General features: G+C 37.2%; 1 protein-coding gene across 6 annotated transcripts in view; it reads right to left on the bottom strand.

Annotated features, from left to right (window-relative positions):
* LRRC49 (leucine rich repeat containing 49) overlaps nt 1-23,240 on the bottom strand; it is a gene marked incomplete at both ends in the record, with an annotated part of 132,834 nt that overhangs the window by 106,825 nt on the left and 2,769 nt on the right. For 2 of the 6 annotated variants that reach the window (XM_079699908.1, XM_079699909.1), the window contains 3 exons: nt 16,336-16,539; nt 17,870-17,972; nt 22,957-23,044. In XM_079699908.1, coding sequence (XP_079556034.1) covers nt 16,336-16,539; nt 17,870-17,972; nt 22,957-23,044 — 395 coding nt within the window. Of the gene's footprint in view, nt 1-16,335; nt 16,540-17,869; nt 17,973-18,315; nt 18,514-20,419; nt 20,481-22,943; nt 23,045-23,240 lie in introns of those variants that run through there. The other 4 variants (XM_079699905.1, XM_079699906.1, XM_079699907.1 and 1 more) reach the window with 4 other exon arrangements.

The raw sequence follows: 23,240 nt of genomic DNA, 5'->3' as shown, positions 1-23,240 counted from the left end.
GCAAGAGTGTTCCCTTTTCTCCACACACTCTCCAGCATTTATTGTTTCTAGATTTCTTGATGATGGCCATTCTGACTGGTGTGAGATGATATCTCATTGTAGTTTTGATTTGCATTTCTCTAATGATTAATGATGTTGAGCATTCTTTCATGTGTTTGTTGGCAGTCTGTATATCTTCTTTGGAGAAATGCCTATTTAAGTCTTCTGCCCATTTTTGGATTGGGTTGTTTGTTTTTTTGCTATTGAGCTGCATGAGCTGTTTATAAATTTTGGAGATTAATCCTTTGTCATTTGCTTCATTTGCAAATATTTTCTCCCATTCTGAGGGTTGTCTTTTGGTCTTGTTTATGGTTTCCTTTGCTGTGCAAAAGCTTTGAAGTTTCATTAGGTCCCATTTGTTTATCTTTGTTTTTATTTCCATTTCTCTAGGAGGTGGGTCCAAAAGGATCTTGCTGTGATTTATGTCATAGAGTGTTCTACCTATGTTTTCCTCTAAGAGTTTGATAGTTTCTGGCCTTACATTTAGGTCTTTAATCCATTTTGAGCTTATTTTTGTGTATGGTGTTAGGGAATGATCTAATCTCATACTTTTACATGTCCCTGTCCAGTTTTCCCAGCACCACTTATTGAAGAGGCTGTCCTTTCTCCACTGTACATTCCTGCCTCCTTTATCAAAGATAAGTTGGCCATATGTGCGTGGGTTTATCTCTGGGCTTTCTATCCTGATCCACTGATCTATCTTTCTGTTTTTATGCCAGTACCACACTGTCTTAATTACTGTAGCTTTGTAGTATAGTCTGAAGTCAGGCAGCCTGATTCCTCCAGCTCCGTTTTTCGTTCTCAAGATTGCTTTGGCTATTCAGGGTCTTTTGTTTTTCCAAACAAATTTTGAACTTTTTTGTTCTAGTTCTGTGAAAAATGCCAGTGGTAGTTTGATAGGGATTGCATTGAATCTGTAGATTGCTTTGGGTAGTAGAGTCATTTTCACAATATTGATTCTTCCAATCCAGGAGCATGGTATATCTCTCCATCTATTTATATCATCTTTAATTTCTTTCATCAGTGTCTTATAATTTTCTGCATACAGGTCTTTTGTCTCCTTAGGTAGGTTTATTCCTAGATATTTTATTCTTTTTGTTGCAATGGTAAATGGGAGTGTTTTCTTGATTTCATTTTCAGATTTTTCATCATTAGTGTACAGGAATGCCAGAGATTTCTGTGCATTAATTTTGTATCCTGCTACTTTACCAAATTCATTGATTAGCTCTAGTAGTTTTTCGGTAGCATCTTTCGGATTCTCTATGTATAGTATCATGTCATCTGCAAACAGTGACAGCTTTACTTCTTCTTTTCCAATTTGGATTCCTTTTATTTCCTTTTCTTCTCTGATTGCTGTGGCTAAAACTTCCAAAACTATGTTGAACAAGAGTGGTGAGAGTGGGCAGCCTTGTCTTGTTCCTGATCTTAGTGGAAATGGTTTCAGTTTTTCACCATTGAGGACAATGTTGGCTGTGGGTTTGTCATATATGGCCTTTATTATGTTGAGGAAAGTTCCCTCTATGCCTACTTTCTGCAGGGTTTTTATCATAAATGGGTGTTGAATTTTGTCGAAAGCTTTCTCTGCATCTATTGAGATGATCATATGGTTTTTCTCCTTCAACTTGTTAATATGGTGTATCACATTGATTGATTTGCGTATATTGAAGAATCCTTGCATTCCTGGAATAAACCCCACTTGATCATGGTGTATGATCCTTTTAATGTGCTGTTGGATTCTGTTTGCTAGTATTTTGTTGAGGATTTTTGCATCTATGTTCATCAGTGATATTGGCCTGTAGTTTTCTTTCTTTGTGACATCCTTGCCTGGTTTTGGTATCAAGGTGATGGTGGCCTCGTAGAATGAGTTTGGGAGTGTTCCTTCCTCTGATATTGTTTGGAAGAGTTTGAGAAGGATGGGTGTTAGCTCTTCTCTAAATGTTTGATAGAATTCGCCTGTGAAGCCATCTGGTCCTGGGCTTTTGTTTGATGGAAGGTTTTTAATCACAGTTTCAATTTCAGTGCTTGTGATTGGTCTATTCATATTTTCTATTTCTTCCTGAGTCAGTCTTGGTAGGTTGTGCATTTCTAAGAATTTGTCCATTTCTTCCAGGTTGTCCATTTTATTGGCATAGAGTTGCTTATAGTAATCTCTCATGATCTTTTGTATTTCTGCAGTGTCAGTTGTTACTTCTCCTTTTTCATTTCTAATTCTACTGATTTGAGTCTTCTCCCTTCTTTTCTTGATGAGTCTGGCTAATGGTTTGTCAATTTTGTTTATCTTCTCAAAGAACCAGCTTTTAGTTTGGTTGATCTTTGCTATCGTTTGAGTATACTTCTTTTTGTGATTTTATATGTATAGCTTTGCTTTACCATTTGTTCTAGGGTTCTGTCAGTCCGTTTTTTCTTTTTATTAGTATAGTTTTTAGCACTGGTTATCATTGGTGGATTTGTTTCTTGGTTTGGTTGCCCTCTTCTTTCTTTCTTTTTATTATTACTTTAATTTTTTAATTTGTAATAATTTTTAAATTATTTTTTTATTTTAATAACTTTATTTCCTTCCTTCCTTCTTTCTTCCTTCCTTCCTTTCTTCCTTGCTTCCTTCATTCCTCCCTCCCTACCTCCCTCCCTCCCTCTCTCTCTCCCTCTCTCTCTCTGTCTCTCTCTCTGTCTCTCTGTCTGTCTTTCTTTCTTACAGGGTCTTGGTGCTCTGGCCGGGTGTCAGGCCTGTGACTCTGAGATGGGAGAGCCGAGTTCACGACACTGGTCCACCAGAGACCTCCCAGTTCCATGTAATATCAAATGGCAAAAGCTCTCCCAGAGATCTCCATCTCAACGCTAAGACCCAGCTCCACTCAACGACCAGCAGGCTACAGTGCTGGACACCCTATGCCAAACAACTAGCAAGACAGGAGCACAACCCCACCCATTAGCACAGGGGCTGCCTAAAATCATAATAAGGTCACAGACACCCCAAAACACAGTACCAGGCATGGTCCTGCCCACCAGAAAGACAATATCCAGCTTCATCCACCAGAACACAGGCACCAGTCCCCTCCACCAGGAAGCCTACATCACCCACTGAACCAACCGTAGCCACTGGGGGCAGACAACAAAAACAATGGGAACTACGAACATGCAACCTGGGAAAAGGAGCTCCCAAACACAGTGAGTAAAGCAAAATGAGAAGACAGAGAAACACACAGCAGATGAAGGAGCAAGGTAAAAACCCACCACACCAAACAAATGAAGAGGAAGGAGGCAGTCTACCTGAAAAGGAAATCAGAGTAATGATAGTAAAGATGATCCAAAATCTTGGAAACAGAATGGAGAAAATACAAGAAACGTTTAACAAGGACCTAGAAGAACTAAAGAGCAAACAAACAACGATGAACAACACAATAAATTAAATTAAAAATTCTTTAGAAGAAATCAGTAGCAGAATAACTGAGGCAGAAGAACGGATAAGTGACCTGGAAGATAAAATAGTGGAAATAACTACTGCAGAGCAGAATAAAGAAAAAAGAATGAAAAGAATTGAGGACAGTCTTAGAGACCTCTGGGACAACATTAAATACACCAATATATGAATTATAGAGGTCCCAGAAGAAGAGGAGAAAAAGAAAGGGACTGAGAAAATAACTGAAGAGATTAGAGTCGAAAATTTCCCTAATATGGGAAAGGAAATAGTCAATCAACTCCAGGCAGTGCAGAGAGTCCCATACAGGATAAATCCAAGGAGAAACACGCCAAAACACATATTAATCAAATATCAAAAATTAAATACAAAGAAAAAATATTAAAAGCAGCAAGGGAAAAACAACAAATAACATACAAGGGAATCCCCATAAGGTTAACAGCTGAACTTTCAGCAGAAACTCTGCAAGCCAAAAGGGAGTGGCAGGACATATTTGATGAAAGGGAAAAACCTACAACCAATATTCCTCTACCCAGCAAGAATCTCATTCAGATTCGGCAGAAAATTAAAAGCTTTACAGATAAGCAAAAGCTAAGAGAATTCAGCACCACTAAAGCAGCTTTACAACAAATGCTAAAGGAACTTCTCGAGGCAGGAAACACAAGAGGAGGAAAAGGCCTACAATAATAAACCCAAAACAATTAAGAAAATGGGAATAGGAACATACATATCGTTAATTACCTTAAATGTAAATGGATTAAATGATCCCACCGAGACACAGACTGGTTGCATGGATACAAAACCAAGACCCGTATATATGCTGTCTACAAAAGACCCAATTCAGACCTAGGGACACATACAGACTGAAAGTGAGGGGATGGAAAAAGATATTCCATGCAAATGGAAATCAAAAGATAGCTGGAGTAGCAATTCTCATATCAGACAAAATAGACTTTAAAATAAAGACTATTACAAGAGACAAAGAAGAACACTACATAATGATCAAGGGATCTATCCAAGAAGAAGATATAACAATTGTAAATGTTTATGCACCCAACATAGGAGCACCTCAATATGTAAGGCAAATGCTGACAGCCATAAAAGGGGAAGTTGACAGTAACACAATCATAGTAGGGGACTTTAACACTCCACTTTCACCAATGGACAGATCAACCAAAATGAAAATAAATAAGGAAACACATGTTTTAAATGATACATTAAACAAGATGGACTTAATCGACATTTATAGGACATTCCATCCAAAAACAACAGAATACACTTTCTTCTCAAGTGCTCATGGAACATTCTCCAGGATAGATCATATCATGGGTCACAAATCAAGCCTCGGTAAATTTAAGAAAATTGAAATCGTATCAAGTATCTCCTCTGACCACAATGCTATGAGACTAGATATCAATTACAGGAAGAAATCTGTAAAAAATACAAACACATGGAGGCTAAACAATATACTACTAAATAACCAACAGATCACTGAAGAAATCAAACAGGAAATCAAAAAATATCTGGAAACAAATGACAATGAAAACACGATGACCTAAAACCTATGGGATGGAGTAAAAGCAGTTCTAAGAGGGAAGTTTATAGCAACACAATCCTACCTCAAGAAACAAGAAACATCTCAAATAAACAACCTAACCTTACACCTAAAGCAATTAGAGAAAGAAGAACAAAATAACTCCAAAGTTAGCAGAAGGAAGGAAATCATAAAGATCAGATCAGAAATAAATGAAAAAGAAATGAAGGAAACAATAGCAAAGATCAATAAAACTAAAAGCTTGTTCTTTGAGAAGATAAACAAAACTTATAAACCATTAGCCAGACTCATCAAGAAAAAAAGTGAGATGACTCAAATCAATAGACTAAGAAATGAAAAAGGAGAAGTAACAACAGACACTGCAGAAAAACAAAGGATCATGAGAGAGTACTACAAGCAACTATATGCTAATAAAGTGGACAACCTGGAAGAAATGGACAAATTCTTAGAAAAGCACAACCTTCCGAGACTGAACCAGGAAGAAATAGATAATATGAACAGACCAATCACAAGAACTGAAATTGAGACTGTGATTAATAATGTTCCAACAAACAAAAGCCCAGGGCCAGATGGCTTCACAGGCAAATTCTATCAGACATTTAGAGAAGAGCTAACACCTATCCTTCTCAAACTCTTCCAAAATATAGCAGAGGGACGAACACTCCCAAATTCACTCTACGAGGCCACCATCACCCTGATTCCAAAACCAGACAAAGATGTCTCAAAGAAAACTACAGGCCAATATCACTGATGAACATAGATGCAAAAATCCTCAACAAAACACTAGCAAACAGAATCCAACAGCACATTAAGAGGATCATACAGCATGATCAAGTGGGGTTTATCCCAGGAATGCAAGGATTCTTCAATATATGCAAATCAATCAATGTGATACACCATATTAACAAATTGAAAGAGAAAAACCATATGATCATCTCAATAGATGCAGAGGAAGCTTTTGACAAATTCAACACCCATTTATGAAAAAAACCCTCCAGAAAGTAGGCATAGAGGGTACTTACATCAACATAATAAAGGCCATATAGGACAAACCCACAGCCAACATCGTTCTCAATGGTGAAAAACTGAAACCATTTCCACTAAGATCAGGAACAAGACAAGGTTGTCCAGTCTCAGCACTATTATTCAACATAGTTTTGGAAGCTTTAGCCGTAGGAATCAGAGAAGAAAAAGAAATAAAAGGAATCCAAATCAGAAAAGAAGAAGTAAAACTGTCACTGTTTGCAGATGACATGACACTATACATAGAGAATCCTAAAGATGCTACTGGAAAACTACTAGAGCTAATCAATGAATCTGGTAAAGTAGCAGCATACAAAAGTAATGCACAGAAATCTCTTGCATTCCTATACACTAATGATGAAACATCTTAAAGAGAAATTAAGGAAACACTCCCATTTACCACTGCAACAAAAAGAATAAAATACCTAGGAATAAACTTACCTATGGAGACAAAAGACCTGTACGCAGAAAACTACAAGACACTGATGAAAGAAATTAAAGATGATACCAACAGATGGAGAGATATGCCATGTTCTTGGATTGGAAGAATCAACATTGTGAAAATGACTATACTACCCAAAGGAATCTACAGATTCAATGCAATCCCTATCAAACTACCAGTGGCATTTCCCACAGAACTAGAACAAGAAATTGCACAATATGTATGGAAAAACAAAAGACCCCGAATAGCCAAAGCAATCTTGAGAAAGAAAAATGGAGCTGGAGGAATCAGGCTACCAGACTTCAGACTATACTACAAAGCTGCAGTAATCAAGACAGTATGGTACTGGCACAAAAACAGAAATATAGATCAATGGAACAGGATAGAAAGCCCAGAGACAAACCCTAGCACATATGGTCACCCTATCTTTGATAAAGGAGGCAAGAATATACAATGGAGAAAAGACAGCCTCTTCAATAAGTGGTGCTGGGAAAACTGGACAGCTACATGTAAAAGAATGAAATTAGAACACCCCCTAACACCATACAATTGAAGACCTAAATGTAAGGCCAGAAACTATCAAACTCTTAGAGGAAAACAGAGGCAGAACACTCTATGACATACATCACAGCAAGATCCTTTTTGACCCACCTCCTAGAGAAATGGAAATAAAAGCAAAAATAAACAAATGGGACCTAATGAAACTGAAAAGCTTTTGCACAGCAAAGGAAACCATAAACAAGACGAAAAGACAACCCTCAGAATAGGAGAAAATATTTGCAAATGAAGCAACTGACTAAGGTTTAATTTCCAATATTTACGAACAGCTCCTGCAGCTCAATATCAAAAAAACAAACAACCCAATCCAAAAATGGGCAGAAGGCCTAAACAGACATTTCTCTAAAGAAGATTGCCAACAAACACATGAAAGGATGTTCAACATCACCAATCATTAGAGAAATACAAATCAAACTAAAATGAGGTCAACTCACACCAGTCAGAATGGCCATCATCAAAAAATCTACAAACAATAAATGCCAGAGAGGGTGTGGAGGAATGGGCACCCTCTTGCACTGTTGGTGGGAATGTAAATTGATACAGCCACAGTTCTCTATGGAGAACAGTATGGGTGTTCCTTTAAAAACTAAAAATAGAACTACCATACAACCGAGCAATCCCACTACTGGGCATATACCCTGAGAAAACCATATTTCAAAAAGAGTCATGTACCACAATGTTCATTGCAGCTCTATTTACAATAGCCAGGACATGGAAGCAATGTAAGTGTCCACTGACAGATGAATGGATAAAGAAGATGTGGCACATATATAAATGGAATATTACTCAGCCATAAAAAGAAACGAAATTGAGTTATTTGTAGTGAGGTGGATGGACCTAGAGTTTGTCGTACAGAGTGAAGTAAGTCAGAAAGAGAAAAACAAATACAGTATGCTAACACATATATATGGAATCTAAAGAAAAATATGGTTCTGAAAAACCTAGGGGCAGGACAGGAATAAAGATGCAGACATAGAGAATGGACTTGAGCACACGGGGAGGGGGAAGGGTAAGCTGGGATGAAGTGAGAAAGTGGCACGGACATATATACAATACCAAATGTAAAATGGATAGATAGTGGGAAGCAGCCACATAGCACAGGGAGATCAGCTCCGTGCTTTGTGACCACCTAGAGGGGTGGGATAGGGAGGGTGGGAGGGAGACGCAAGAGGGAGGGGATATGGGATATATGTATATGTATAGCTGATTCACTGTGTTATAAAGCAGAAACTAACACACAATTGTAAAGCCGTTATACTCCAACAAAGATGTTAAAAAAAAAAAAAAGCTCTCCCTTCCTGTCTCCATCATTCTCTCCTTTCCCTGTTTTAATGGACTTCATTGCATTTATCCTTGCCTAAAATTATATTATGTATTGTATACATTTTTATATCTCCTTCCTCAAACCAAAATGTGATCTTCAAGAGGACAGAAACTTTGATATGCCCTCTGCTGTATCCTCAGCACTCATGATAATGCCTGGCACTGAGTAGGCACCCAACAAATATTCTTTTAATCAATGAATGCCCATACTGACTAAATGGATGAGTTTTATGTACAAGGGCATTCATGACAGGATTATTTATCACTGAGAAAAATTGGATACCACCTAAATGCTTTCTACTAGACTTGCTCCATTTGTGAATATTTATTTGGAATTTTTGATTGGCCATCTTGTGAAAGCTGAAGTGTTGCTATATATTTAAAAACACAGAATTTTTATCTCTAAAATGTCCCCTTGGGATTTCCCTGGTGGTGCAGTGGATAAGACTCTGCACTCCCAATGCAGGGGGACCGTTTTCAATCCCTGGTCAGGGAACTAGATCCCACATGCAAACCACAACTAGGAGTCTGCATGCCACAACTAAGGATCACACAAGCCGCAACTAAGAAGCCCACGAGCTGCAATTAAGGAGCCCTGGGGCTGCAACTAAGTAGTCCACCAGATGAAAATAAGACCCAGCGCAACCAAATAAATAAATATCAAAAAAATAATAAAATAAAATAAAACACCCCCTCTTAAGTTCCCTAATGGTTAGGGCCTACCCACTGTCTCCCTCATTCCTATCTTCGATGGCTACCTTACCTGTCCAACTGCCTCCAACTGGACTCTCCTCTAACAAAAAAACAAAACAAAGGGGCTTCCCTGGTGGCGCAGTTGTTGAGAGTCCGCCTGCTGATGCAGGGGACGCAGGTTCGTTCCCCGGTCTGGGAAGATCCCACATGCCGCGGGGCGGCTGGGCCTGTGAGCCATGGCCGCTGAGCCTGTGCTCCGCAATGGGAGAGGCCACAGCAGTGAGAGGCCCGCGTACCAAAAAAAAAAAAAAAAAAAAAAAAAACCACTTCCCTTTTATTGTTCTCCCTCCTACAGATCCTACTTTCTCCTACTACCATTATTCAGTAGAGGGAAAGGAGCAATGGCAAAGAAAGGGTAAAATGAAGGTCATACAATCCATCTTTATCATCATCTGTCTATCACTATTTATTTCTGTTGTCATTGTTTATTGCCTCAAAGAACCGTTTCTACCTTCTTAAATATTTCCAGAACCTGGATCATACCTTGAAGCTTCATATATGCTGATCACTATGTAAAGATAACGCACACTTAAACGTCATGAATTTCTATCTCCATTTAACCTCAGCATCTTATATCATAGCCAAATCCAGACTTATATTACCACAACCAATCCAATCCAATTTAATTTATAAAAATATTTATCTACACCTATTATGTTCCATCACAGAGCGACTATAGTTCTTCCTCTCTCCCTTATCTCTCTCTCTCTCTAATTCATTCATACACACACACACACACACACACACACACACACACACATACACACACACCCCACACTCCCTTATGACCACAACCCCTTCATCAGTCCCCTTTCTCACACCACAACACTGGCAGAATCTGCTCCTTTCCCAGAAAGCACTCTACCCCTGAACACCCCTACATCAGTTCATCCAAACCATTAATATCCTTCTGGACTCATGGGAATCCTTCATTAACCTTCATCCAGAGTCAGGCATTCAGGCATTTAAGATTATCTCACCTTACACTTAAATCTAATAATAATAGTGAATAATAATAATAATAATAATAATAATAATAATAATAATAATAACAGCAGCTAAACCAGATGGGAAAACAGACAAAACTTTGAACAAAATTATTCCTCTGTCTGCTTTGTTCTTGAAATACCTAGAATGGCTGGAGAAAATTACAGTACCCTAAAAATATGGCTTAGGACAGAGTGATGCTTTCTAACAGTAATTTGACCTCACAGGTATTAGAGAAGACTTTTATTCAATTCTTTTGTACTCCCAAGCTCACGTTCCCTAAAACAGTGGTTCTCAAACTTTTGTGTGTATCAGAATCATCTGGAGGGCTTGCTAAAAACACAAATTGCTGAGTCCTACCTCCAGAGTTTCTGGGATAGCATCTAAAAATTTGCATTTCTAACAAGTTCTTGGGTGGTGTTGATGCTGCTGGTCCTGGAATCACACTGTGAGCCACACCCTAAAATATAGATTTTTACCCTAAAATATAGACTTTTTTCTCATCAAATCTCAATTCCCCCCTCATATAAGCTTTATGAGGGTGAACTCATCTACTAAAGCCTATCTTAGAATTCCTTAGGGAAACAATCAGAGGTGCAGACAAAGATTTATAGACAAGGATATTCATCACAACACACACACACACACACACACATACACAACGGACACAATGTAAGTCTAACAAAAGGGAACTATTAAGTAAATTATTATATATATCCATATATATTATGTAGCTCTTAAAAATTGTATTTTCAAAGAACCCTTAATGACATGAGAAGAAGTAAATAATAAAATATATTCAAGTAAAAAACACATAGTATAAAAACCAGTTTTGTAAAACTGTGATACGTGATTATAGAATGAAGGGTGTACTCAAGTGTTGATAACCAAAACTTGGAAATAAGGCAAAGGGATGACTGCATGTCCTTTCAATGCACTGTCAACAAACCTACCTAAGGATCATCTGAGTGTTTACAACTAACTAGAGCCCAAACTCTGTAACATTACATACTAAATTGTGGAAAACTAATAAGATGTAATGATAATTTTTGCCAAGTAGGAATGTAGTTTGTTCTGTCTAATAGAAAAGATAACCCATAGTGTTATGAGTTTAGTGCTTTGTAGGATATTAACCTGTTCAATAACTTAATCTTATTCCAGCATTATTTATTTTTCATTGACTGTTTATCAGTGTCTCTTATCCTCCTTTGAACCAGCTTTGTCATCCCACCGGTTCCCTCACTATTGAGTTAATTAAAACTTTGGCCTGTAGTTACCATCTATTGGTCTGAGAATTATATTTTTAATATTTTGAAAATTATACATAAGATATGGAGATTGTCTCAGTCCAAGTTTCTCTGATTTGGACGATGAATGTAATCTGTTTATTTATCAGAAACTCTGGGCACATTTAAGGCACTTCAATCACAGAAAGCTCCATGTGTAATATGTCTTCTCAAAGCATTCCACCAGGGCCACACATACTGTTAAGCTATCCAGTAAAACAGTCACTATCTGTTGTGACTTCAAGCATTCTCTTAGCTTTGACACATAGTGGCTTTATGACTCTCACTTTTGATTCTGATTGCCCAGGTGAATAGGAAGAAAAATAGACAAGTTGCTCAGTCGGTTAAACCCAAGACCAGCCAAATACCTTGCTCTCTTGTTCTCATGAACTGCCTTTGCCATAGATTCTTTCCCTACCCCCCAGTACCAGAAGTAACATAAAAACAAATCTAATCAGAGGCAGATGAAGGCATCAGTTGACCTAGGAGGTTACTGGTCAGATTAATTATTGATGTGAGGAATTTGCAGAATCCTAGTCAGTTCCTAAATAGCTTAAGATTTTTACATTGATACCAATGTGACCTGAAAGGTTTTAAATTTTAAAAGTTCCCCCATTAAACAGAACTGAACTAGAAAAAGACAAGTCTCACTCATCACTCAGCAGATACAGACATCTAGGGATATATCACAGCTTGTCTCTGCAGGCCACATTATGTGATTGATGCCAGAATAAGGACCCGACTACAGGATCTATACAGGGCCTGGCTTTTCAGGTGTCAAAGACAAATCCTTAAGTGGGAACCTTCAAGAAATCAAAAGGAAGGGAATATGGAATCCCAGCGTCTGGTGGAGAATTCTGTTATCTATAGTCCCCGGTGATCCGAAGAAAATCCAGAGAAGTTCTATTCATTAGCCTGTGATGATCAGGGTACCAGAAGATCTCACAAGGATAAACAGGGGATACAGAAAACAGAAGAGTTAGATGGTAAGAACTTCAACAGCAAAGTGGTACAGAGGGGTTGGGAGTCCTTTGGTAGCAATGTAAACTTCACATACGGAATCTGAGCAGGATCTTTCTAGCTTCTGAGCAGAAATCTTTGTTGGATCTGCTTGAATTTAAAGGCATATTGTTGCATTGGATTTTCATATGTGGTTCCATTGCCTTGGACTAAAAGACTACAGTGCTTTCTGGATTTAACCAGTCAGGGGCAACAAGTCATCCAAGACAAACATTCTAGCATTCCTCTAGCATTCCTCAGCCAGGTTTGCCTAATGTTCACTAAAGTACTGCCTTACTATAGATTTGCATCTTCGAGGCTCACAGGCCCCTTGCTGTGACAAAGTCAGCTGGCTAGAGAGCAGTAGGCACATGTTTTAGGGATCAGATTTGCATTGTACTGATACTTCAGAAATATGCAATTTGGGACAGTGTGGAAAGTAGTCTTCTGACTCATTTTCTTTTTTATTCAAGAACACTAACAGTTCTATTTTCTTCATGTAAAAAATAAAATAAAATGTGAGTGAAAAGCAAACAAACAAAAAGAGGGGAATTCCCTGGCAGTCCAGTGGTTAGGACTCTGTGCTTTCACTGCTGAGGACCCGGGTTCAATCTCTGGTTGGGGAACTAAGATCCCACAAGCTGTGTGACACAGCCACAAAAATAAATAAATAAATAAATAAAATAAAAATAAAAAATTAAATTAAATTAAATTATTAAAAAGATGGAGGAGTAGGGGCTTCCCTGGTGGTGCAGTGGTTGGAAGTCCGCCTGCCGATGCAGGGGACACGGGTTCGTGCCCCGGTCCGGGAGGATCCCACATGCCGCGGAGCGGCTGGGCCCGTGAGCCATGGCTGCTTAGCCTGTGCGTCCGGAGCCTCCGCAATGGGAGAGGCCACAACAGTGAGAGGCCCACATATCACCAAAAAAACCAAAAAAACAAAAACAAAAGATGGAGGAGTAGAAAAAGAAAGATAGACTGGTGTCTTCAAGGCACACATTACTAAAAAACAAAACAAAACAAAAACAAACTTAAAACATTATTTCCAAGAAGACAGAGAAGCTGAAAAGAAGAAGCAGGAATGGGGAGAAAAGGGAACTCTCATGCACTGTTGATGGGAATGTAAATTAGTGCAGCCACTATGGAAAACATTATGGAAACTCCTCAAAAAATTAAGAATGGAACTACCATATGATCTAGCAATTCCATTCCTCGGTATATATCTGAAGAAAAGAAAAACACTAATTAGAAAAGATATGTGCACCCCTATGTTTATTGCAGCATTATTTACAATAGCCACAATATGGAGCAACCCAAGTGCCCATCAATAGATGAATGGATAAAGATGTTGTTGTATACATATAAATATTACTCAGCCATAATAAAGAGTGAAATCTTACTATGTGCAACACCATGGATGGACCTAGAGGGTATTATGCTAAGTGAAATACATCAGACAGAGAAAGACAAAATACCGTATGATTTCACTTATATGTGGAAAATAAAACACAACAAAACAGAAACATTTATAGATATAGAGAACAAACAGGTGGTTGGCAGAGGGGACGGGGGTAGGGAGGAAAGCAATAGATGAGGGAGATTAAGAGGCAAAAACTTCCAGTTGCAAAATAAATGAGTCATGGGTATGAAATATACAGCATGAGGAATATAGTCAATAATTATGTAATATCTTTGTATGATGAGAGATGGTAACTAGACTTATCATCATGGTGATCACTTTGAAACGTACAGAAGTATCGAATCACTATGTTGTATAACAGGAACTAACATAGTGTTGGAGGTTGATTATACTTCAAAAATAAAGTCAGAGAAAGAAATCAAATTTGTGGCTACCAGAGGCAGGGGATGGGTGAGAGGAAGGGGAATTGGATGAAGGCAGTCAAAAGATACAAAACTCCAGTTATGAGACAAATAAGTCCTAGGGATGTAATGTACAACATGATATATATAATGAACACTGCTGTATGTTATATATGAAAGTTCTTAAGAAAGTAAATCCTAAGCGTTCTCATCACAAGAAAAAAAATTTTTTTTCTCTTTGTTTAATTTTGTAACTATATGAGATGGTGATGTTCAACTAAACTTACTGTGATAATCATTTCATGATGTATGTAAGTCAAATCATTATGCTGTATACTTTAAACTTATACAGTGCTATATGTCAATTATATCTCAAGAAAACTGGAAGAAGACAAAAACAAACAAAAAACTACTTACTCAAGGACTAAAAGAAGGACCTAAAAGCCACGATACTAAAGAATAAATGGAAGCTAGACAAACAAATCAGAAACTCCAAGGATCAGAAACTAGTAAAGAAGTCTCCGGGAGAGAAGAGTGGGAGCACCTAGAAGGAAATGCCTTGATTGTACGAAAAGTTTACTCCTCACTTTACTGAGTGAATGCTCTGGTGGCATACTCCTAGTGTGTATAGTTTGGATATACCTAACCTCGCAAAAGTCAATTTACATCTCCATTTCTTCATCAGTAAATAAGAGAGCTGATCTCTGAGGTCACTCCAAACTCTAATACTCAATGATCCTAAAATTACTCTAAATTCCCTCATGCTACCATAATGCTTAGTTTAACACTTGAACCAACTGTAGATGATAAACTACACTGATGGGAACTTTCAGGAAGCCGCAGAAAAGAGACAAGAGCCTAGAACGCTGGGACATGATCTTGGAAAAAGTATCTTATATTACCATTGGCCAGCAACAATAAAGAGGTAATTCAAGGTCCATGCTGTGGCGGGGGAAATAGGGAGGAAAGGAACCAAGTTTAGGTATAATGCTATATCTAAACTTCATGATAATATAAAAAGCATTCTTGGATTTTGCTAAACAGCCTTTCTTTGTAGGCATTGCAAAAGCTATCTAGTAAAAAAGAATGGAAAGAAAAGTCTTGAACAAATCCCAAAGAAATTAGTGAGGAATTATGTAGCTGCACTACACAATAGAGCCTTATAAAAGGAACTGGGGAAGTTGATATAGGATGTAATATCAAATACATACTGAGAATATCATCTGAACAACAATCAATCAGTATAGTTGTCACTGGGTATCAGCAGGGTATTGGGTCTTGGATCCCCATGGATATCAAAATCTGCAGATGCTCAAGTCCCCTATGTGAAATGTCAGAGTATATGCAGGCTTTAAATCATCTCTAGACTACTCATAATATGTACTACAGTGTAAATGCTATATAAATAGTTTCCAGGAGCGTGGCAAATTCAAGATTTGCTTTTTGGAACTTTCTGGAATATTTTTTTCAAGTATTTTCGATCCTCGGTTGAATCCGTGGATGAGAAACTGGATACAGATGACTGACTATAATTCGACAATCACAAAGTATCAAATGTCTACCCTCAGTCAAGCACTGAGAAGAATCACAAATGAAACACATAATCCTAATGTGAATACACGTTTAAAATATAACCTAATATAACATAAAGGCCCGTGCCACTAACTACTGAAGCCTGTGCCCTAGAGCCCATGCTCTGCAACAAGAGAAGCCACTGCAATGAGAAGCCCACGCACTGCAGTGAAGAGTAGTCCCCACTCACCACAAGTAGAGAAAGCCCATGCGCAGCAACAAAAGACCCCACACAGCCAAAAATAATAAATAAATAAAATAATTAATTTAAAAAAAACGTAAAGGCCAAAGTCTGCTATTTACTTCCGCATAAGATATGGCACTGGAAAGCAACAGAAATAATAAAATATGCACTTAATAAATGTTACTTGGTTTGAATAATTGTCAGACTGAATCTCATAAAACAAATTATGACTGAATCTTAATCCATTTAAATAATCTTTCAAAAATTTTAGTCTATTAGTTTCTTAAGTATTATTCAATTTTGAGTTGCCATCTAAACACCATAGGATTCAACATTAGTCCTAAGTATAACAAACAAAAACTGATCTGCAAAGATTACCTGTTTTTCCCCAACAGAAGGACACGGAGGGATCTCAGAGTAGAAAGCCCACTAATTTCTTCAATCTGGTTATCATATAAATCCAAGAATATTAGCCTCTGCAGATTAGAAATATTTTGGATCCGAGTTATAAAATTGTGTTGAAAGTTCAACAGACGAAGGTGTTCTTCCCCATCGATGATAGGACATACAGTCAGCTTTTGCCTAGAAAACATTTTTTAAAGTTAATAAGGTTCTGATTTAGCGCTCCGCCTCCTTTTACAAATATTAATAGTAGTATCTTCATGCTCCCATGCTGTGAGGAGAAAAAGATAAATAGAACCACTTCTTGCCTCCACGAACTAAGCATTCTAGATCTAAGTGTAATTCACTCATATAAAAGCCAATATACTTTGGCCAGGGTAATTATTAAGTCTAGCTCTAATTGCATTTAAAAAAACTCCAACATTAATTATTTCAAATAAATTAACTTAACATCATAAAATACTCAATGTAATTGCCTTCTGCAATAGAGGTTGAGATGATTCAAAGAACCATGTCACATAACCAGAGAAGTGTATTTGCCATCAATCCACTGCTCAGGCATTGCTAAGCTAGGAAGTTTGCTTAACCATTTGCTGTTAGATATGCACTGCTAAGCTAAAGGTGTGCACAGCAGAGGTAGTTTCCCTGCTGGTTATAGTGCTAAGGTAAGGTTGAAATCCTTCATCCACCATTCTACTGCTGATACTTTCCTAGATTTAAAGATGGGGATCAAGTCCTAAACATACTTATGCATTCAGAATTTTTTGAGAGTTTATTTCGTCCCAGGTTCTGTTCTAGGTGCCTGAAATACAGAACTAAACAAAACTCCCAGTGTCTGTGGAGCTTATATTCTAGTGGGAGGAGACAAACAATAAACTTAATAAGTTAAATATTTAATATGTTAGAAGGTGATAAGTGCTAAGAAGGAAAATAAAGCAGAGAAAGAGGCTGGGGACAGTCAGGGTCGAAGGAGCTACAGCTTTGGAGAGTGTGGCCAGGGAAGGCTATCCCTAGGTGATGACACTTGAGTAAAGATCTGAAGGAGGTAAAGACAGTGAGTCTACAGATATGTGGTGGAACAGCATTCCAGGCAGAGAGAACAGCAAATGCAAAAGGTCTGAGGTTTAAGCATGCTTGGTGTATTCAAGGAGCAACAAGGAGGCAGGTATGGCTGTAGCAGGGTGAGTGAAGGAGAGATTAGGAGGCTGTGAGCCAATGAGGTAAAAGGGAACTCAACTGGATAGGGCAGAGGAGCCCATGTGAGGACTATATTTTGAAGTTTTATCTATAGTACTGTTTTAGAGTATAGTCAAGCTCTTTTACGTTATATAGATATAAAATTTATCCACATACCCTTGGAAGGATAAATTTAAAAACTGGTAACAGTGATTATACCTAGGTAGGAGAAATAAATAGCAGGAAAATAAGAGGAGGGAGAGAGACTTTTGTACCTTTCAAATCTTGTACCGTGTCTATAAATTATATAGTCAAAAAAGTAAGTTGTCCTCACCTTTCTAGGGTCAACCTGTCTGAGTAAAGTATTTTCTCTTCAGAAGAACGTTGGAGAATGGGAAATGATGGCATTGATGAGCTCACCAAATTAATATGATCACCTATTGAAAATGATATACAAATTACTTGATTAAGAAAAACCTTTAAAATCTTGAAACTAAAGTCACCTCATATTTGGAGAACTCTGGCACCTACAAATATCCTTTCTAGAAAATATAGCCTCCATGGCTCTCCATATTTGAAATTAGTTACTAAACTTGAGCTCATTTCTTTCCTCTTTAAACGAAAACTATGTGTTCTGTGTATACCAAATAATTTTTCCCTTGCCTTATAGATTGGTTGAAAGTATAGAACTACGCTAGTGCTATCTTTATCCCTTTATAATCCTGACTCCTAATACTAAATTTTAACTCTCTTATAACTGAGATGATAGTCCCTCATTACCAGATACGTTTGGGCCAGCACTATGACAGCCCGGCCGGATTCTGGACTTTGAAGGTGTCTTAGTGGAAGAATTTCCAAATGCTGATAAGGAGCTCATGGTAGTTTTCATTTCCAGCCCACATAATTCTGTCACATTTGTTGTGGATGAGATGCAGGATGATTTATTACGAGGTGAAGGGCTTATTACTCTTCCATCTCCTTCAAAATATCAAAAAATTTATCACAAAGCTATACAATACATGACTTTGCTACAGGAAATACAGAGAAAGTAGTTTTGGATAACAAATGGAAACCTCGCATCATCCGTTTTTCTTTGTATGTTCAGCTACTATTGGTAGAGAATATTGCAGAGACCAAAGTGGACGTCAATAAATCTTGTACACTTGTAGTTAGGCTTGTAGTTAGGGCCCACAAGGTATGTGACACCCCTATGAAGTTTATAGGTTGTTGGATAGATGTTGTCCCTGCCATTAAGTAGCTTTCAATCTAGTGGACAAACACATATGAAATTAATAAACTGTACAGAACAACATACACAAAATGCAGAATAAAAAAACAATATCAATTTATAATTTCACACATAAATGTGTCTGGTTATTTTTTACTTAAAGAAGATGGTCACAGATGAATTTTGGGGGAGGTGGATATTAAGATATATTCTAAAGACCTAGAAGAATGTTGAATAGTTAATAAAAGATGCTGGGAAGTTCCAGAAATGAAGTAAGACTTGAGCAATGGGTCAAAGGTACCAGTTTGAACACGAGAAGAAATCAACTCTATTTCCTTCTACAAAGAGAAAATTTCCTAAAAGCAGCAATAGATGCTGATGGGAGTAATAAGCAATAAAATAGAACTTAAGGTACCACAGAATTCTACTGCTTAAACTGACCAATAAAGCAAAAAGATGAACCCAAATATAGGAAGCTAACATATTCTTTGGGAAGCCATCTTAAAATCAAGTTCCATATATATCATACTAAAGAACTGTAAAGCAGTGGTATTTGCTAACTTCTCCAGGTATGCAAGATATAAACCAAAGTATCACATACCTCACTTCTTGAACAAAATAATCAGTGCTCACATCCCACTTTTCTGAATATCATGAAATATCAGGTAACTAATAATGATGTTCTAGAGTACAAGCATTCAGAATTGAGATCATGTTCATAAATGAACTGGTCTTGTGACATGACCAGTTGCTAGCAAGGTACCCAAGCAACCAGGAGTCAGTAAACGGATTTGGAAATAAAAAATTGGATGGTTAAAAGAACAAAAACCAGTGTAAGGATTAACTGGTTAAGGATTAACTTGGTCAGCTAAATATGATAAAGGAAAAACTTCAAACAATAGACAACCTTGATTTCCCTTGTTAGCATCAGAATTAGGTTTTTAAAATTATTTTGTTAAGGCTTCAAGCCATTCCTCAATTTAGCAGGCAGATTTAAATTTAATAAGACTTGGGATAGAGAGGCAATAATCAAGGAGTAAATTTCACTTACTTCGGTGAATAAAGGAATTTCATCCTCACACTTTTCAGCTCTTATCATACACAGAAGTCAAAATCACTATCTGCATGATGAGCTTACAGTCACGATCAGTATGACATACATCATACAATAAATAGCAGGATATGAGAATGATCAGATAGAAAGGCCTTAAAATCCACAAACAAGATACTCTAAATCAGGGGTCCCCACCCTTCAATTGTTAGGAACTGGGCCGCACAGCAGGAGGTGAGCAGTGGGCAAGAGAGCAAAGCTTGCATTACCATGTGAACCATTGCTTCCGTTACCACCTGAATCATGCCCCCACCCCTGACCCCGGCCGTGGAAAAACTGTCTTCCACAAAACTGGTCCCTGGTGCCAAAAAGGTTAGGGAGCGCTGCTCTAAATGACTGGGAACCAGAGTGACCTGCAATTGAAACATTCACATATTTATGTGGATATATAAACACCCACATATATATACAAATATGTGTGTATCAAACACCCACATTATATGTGGAATGTTTCATCCTGCATATAAACAGCACTACTATGTGGCAAAATTTTAACTGAAGCATTTCCTGTTATTGGTGATTTCATATATCACTATTTAATTCACCAGATATGTAGCTTTTGTCTTCCCAATTAAATTTATAAGCTCCTTGAGAAATGGAGTTCATTTTACATTCTTTATATTCTTTGTAGAATCTAAATTCACTAGGCAATCACTAAATTAACTAACTGATTTTCCATTATTAAGAGTACATCAGAAATCCATTTTACATATATTATTTCTGTTAAAAAAGAAAATCATATATTCTTCCATTTTAGTATAAAAATGCTGAATGAATTCTTTCATAATTAGGATCTCAAAGTGTTTAGAGGCATAATGGTCTATGTTTGTTAAGAGTCTTCACTGCACGGCACCCTAGATACATGGATGGATGGATGGGTGAGTGGATGGACGGAAAGATGGATGGAGAGATGGGCAGTGGGATGGACAGATGGCTGGCTGGATGGATGGATCATACAGTACACAGTCATATATGTGTCCACTCAGCCTTACCTTTGAGATTGTTTTAGTAACCAAAATCCTGTGTCTGTATTTTTCATGATTTATCATGACCTTAAGAGTCAAGCACTGCCTCTTCCTCTCTATATACATATTTTAGAATTCTTAATTAAGGGATTTAATCAACTAAGTTCTGGTTAACTGAGATTTTACTGTATAGCAGTCCCTGGCTCTTACAAAATCTCAAGGATACAGGTGTTAACTCTTAACATTAATATAAAAATCCTAAAAAAATCACATACCAAGTTTTAGACTAAGTAGCCTAACTAAAACATAGAGTTTCTTTACTTTGGACTGAGAGTACCACTGGTTAATTTATGGTGACAGGCGATTATATATGTCCAATTAATTTTGAAAAATAGAAAAAATAAGAATGAGTTGAAATTAATTATAATAATTGGGTATCAGGATGCAGTCTATTAGATAGAGATTCCTCAACTTTTCCTGATAAACTGCTACTTATAATTTTTCCAAAGTTTTGTGCCTTTGGAAGAAGAACAGTGAGTACAAAAGTCAAGAAAACAGCTACACACTGTGTGGCTTTCCTTGCATGAAACTGACTGGAACTATGAAGGAGGCACATTTGGAAACAATCAGGTACAAATGTCACAGAGAAAGAGTTTGAATAAAATCTTTTAATGTAAAGAATAGGTTTATTTTTCCCTAAAGAATTAATCTGTATTTTATGGGTCATTATTTATGTACAAGAGTTTATTTATCTTTCAGGTTCACAAAATTCAGTGCCGCCATACTATTTCCTCATTAGCAAATATCTAGCAATACTTTAACACTTAAATAAACTTACCTAGCCAGACATACACAAATCTGTCTACCAACTTCCTCCTCTAACTCAAGAATACCTTGGGAAAAGTATTTAAGTTTTAGAAAACAAATTCAAGATTTATTATCAAAAATGTGAAGGAAATTCACAATGCAAACATTAAAAAAATTCCTACTTGAGAATTTTCAGGTTCACATCTATAGCTCTGTGCCTAATACAGTGTCTGGCACACAGTACACATTCAGTAGATACGTACTGAATTGAACCAAAAAAGGCAAGACACATGCTTCCTACACTGTGGAACAGCAGTTAGGTTGATGTCATGTCCAGCAATTGACCAAGACAAGAGTGTAGGATATAGGAAAGAGAAAAGTCATGTCAGATTAGATGGGCCCAAGAGGAAAGTCCAGAAGTTACAAAAAAAAAAAGAAAACTAATAAGATATTCAAAATCGCCACATGTTCATGCAGTAGCGAGATAAACAATCTAGAGAGGCCTATACTGATCAGCCCTCTCATATAAACTCCTAGGAGATGGGGACAGTGCTGTATGTAAGGATTCTGTAGTGCTTAACACTAGCACATTACAGATAGCTAACAGTTGTTGGCAACCAAGTAACACCTCAAATGTTCCAAAGAAAATTTCTCCTTGAATTGAAAAATACATTTCAGAAATATAACCAGATCATATGAGGCTGTGTTTCAAAAGGTGGTCCATGAACCACATCCATCAGAATCACTTGAGGCATTACTAAAACGCACATTTCCAAATCCCACCCAAGGCCTACAAAATCAGACTGGGGACGGGCACAAGGGAAGGGAAGCACTAAGAATCTGCATTTCTAACAAGATCTTGGGGAATGCACACAAAAGTTTAAGGCCTTTGATATAAAATATCTACAATTATATGTGCTAGTAAGGGAAAGAGATAGCTTCTTTTCTACTCCTGACTTTCCATTCTTTCCACTGTTTCCTTATTCCCTAAAGATCTGTGTTCCCATACTCTTACCCTCACTAATTAGCTATTTTCCTAGTTCTAAGACATTATTTGGAAGATTCCTTCCCATTCTCTTGTGCAGAGCCCACCCCAAACTAAAACACAACAGCTTTTCCTGTATTAGAAATAATCTACTATGCTGTGTATATAAAATCAATTCTGATTTAAACAAATTCCCAATCAATTTGGTAACCAATGAATGATGTCATTTTTAATTCAAGTCTCTTTGGATCTAGAAATTCAACATTATTAAACAATATTACTTAAAGAAGATAAACCATATCTGATCTCTACTCTCTGACAATACCTTGCCTACTTGAGTAGTTTCTTTCAAGATCATGTTGTAAGAGTCGACCAGGGAATGATGGCGTTTCTTTATTTAGCTTGAATTCAACCTAAAAAACATTATTTAAGAAAAAAAAATTTTTTGGAGTAAGTAATGAATATAATTATAAAATAACATAAAATAACCAATATATGTTACAACATAGATGAACCTTGAAAACATCATGCTAAGCGAAGAAAGCCAGGCACAAAATGTTACATATTATATGATTCCATTTATGAAATATTGTGAATAGAAAAATCTAT

Source organism: Hyperoodon ampullatus (genome assembly GCF_949752795.1).
Source record: "Hyperoodon ampullatus genome assembly, chromosome: 3".
Classification (NCBI taxonomy): Eukaryota; Metazoa; Chordata; class Mammalia; order Artiodactyla; family Ziphiidae; genus Hyperoodon; species Hyperoodon ampullatus.
Note: the sequence above shows the minus strand (reverse complement) of the source record. Positions and strands in the feature narration are given on the sequence as shown.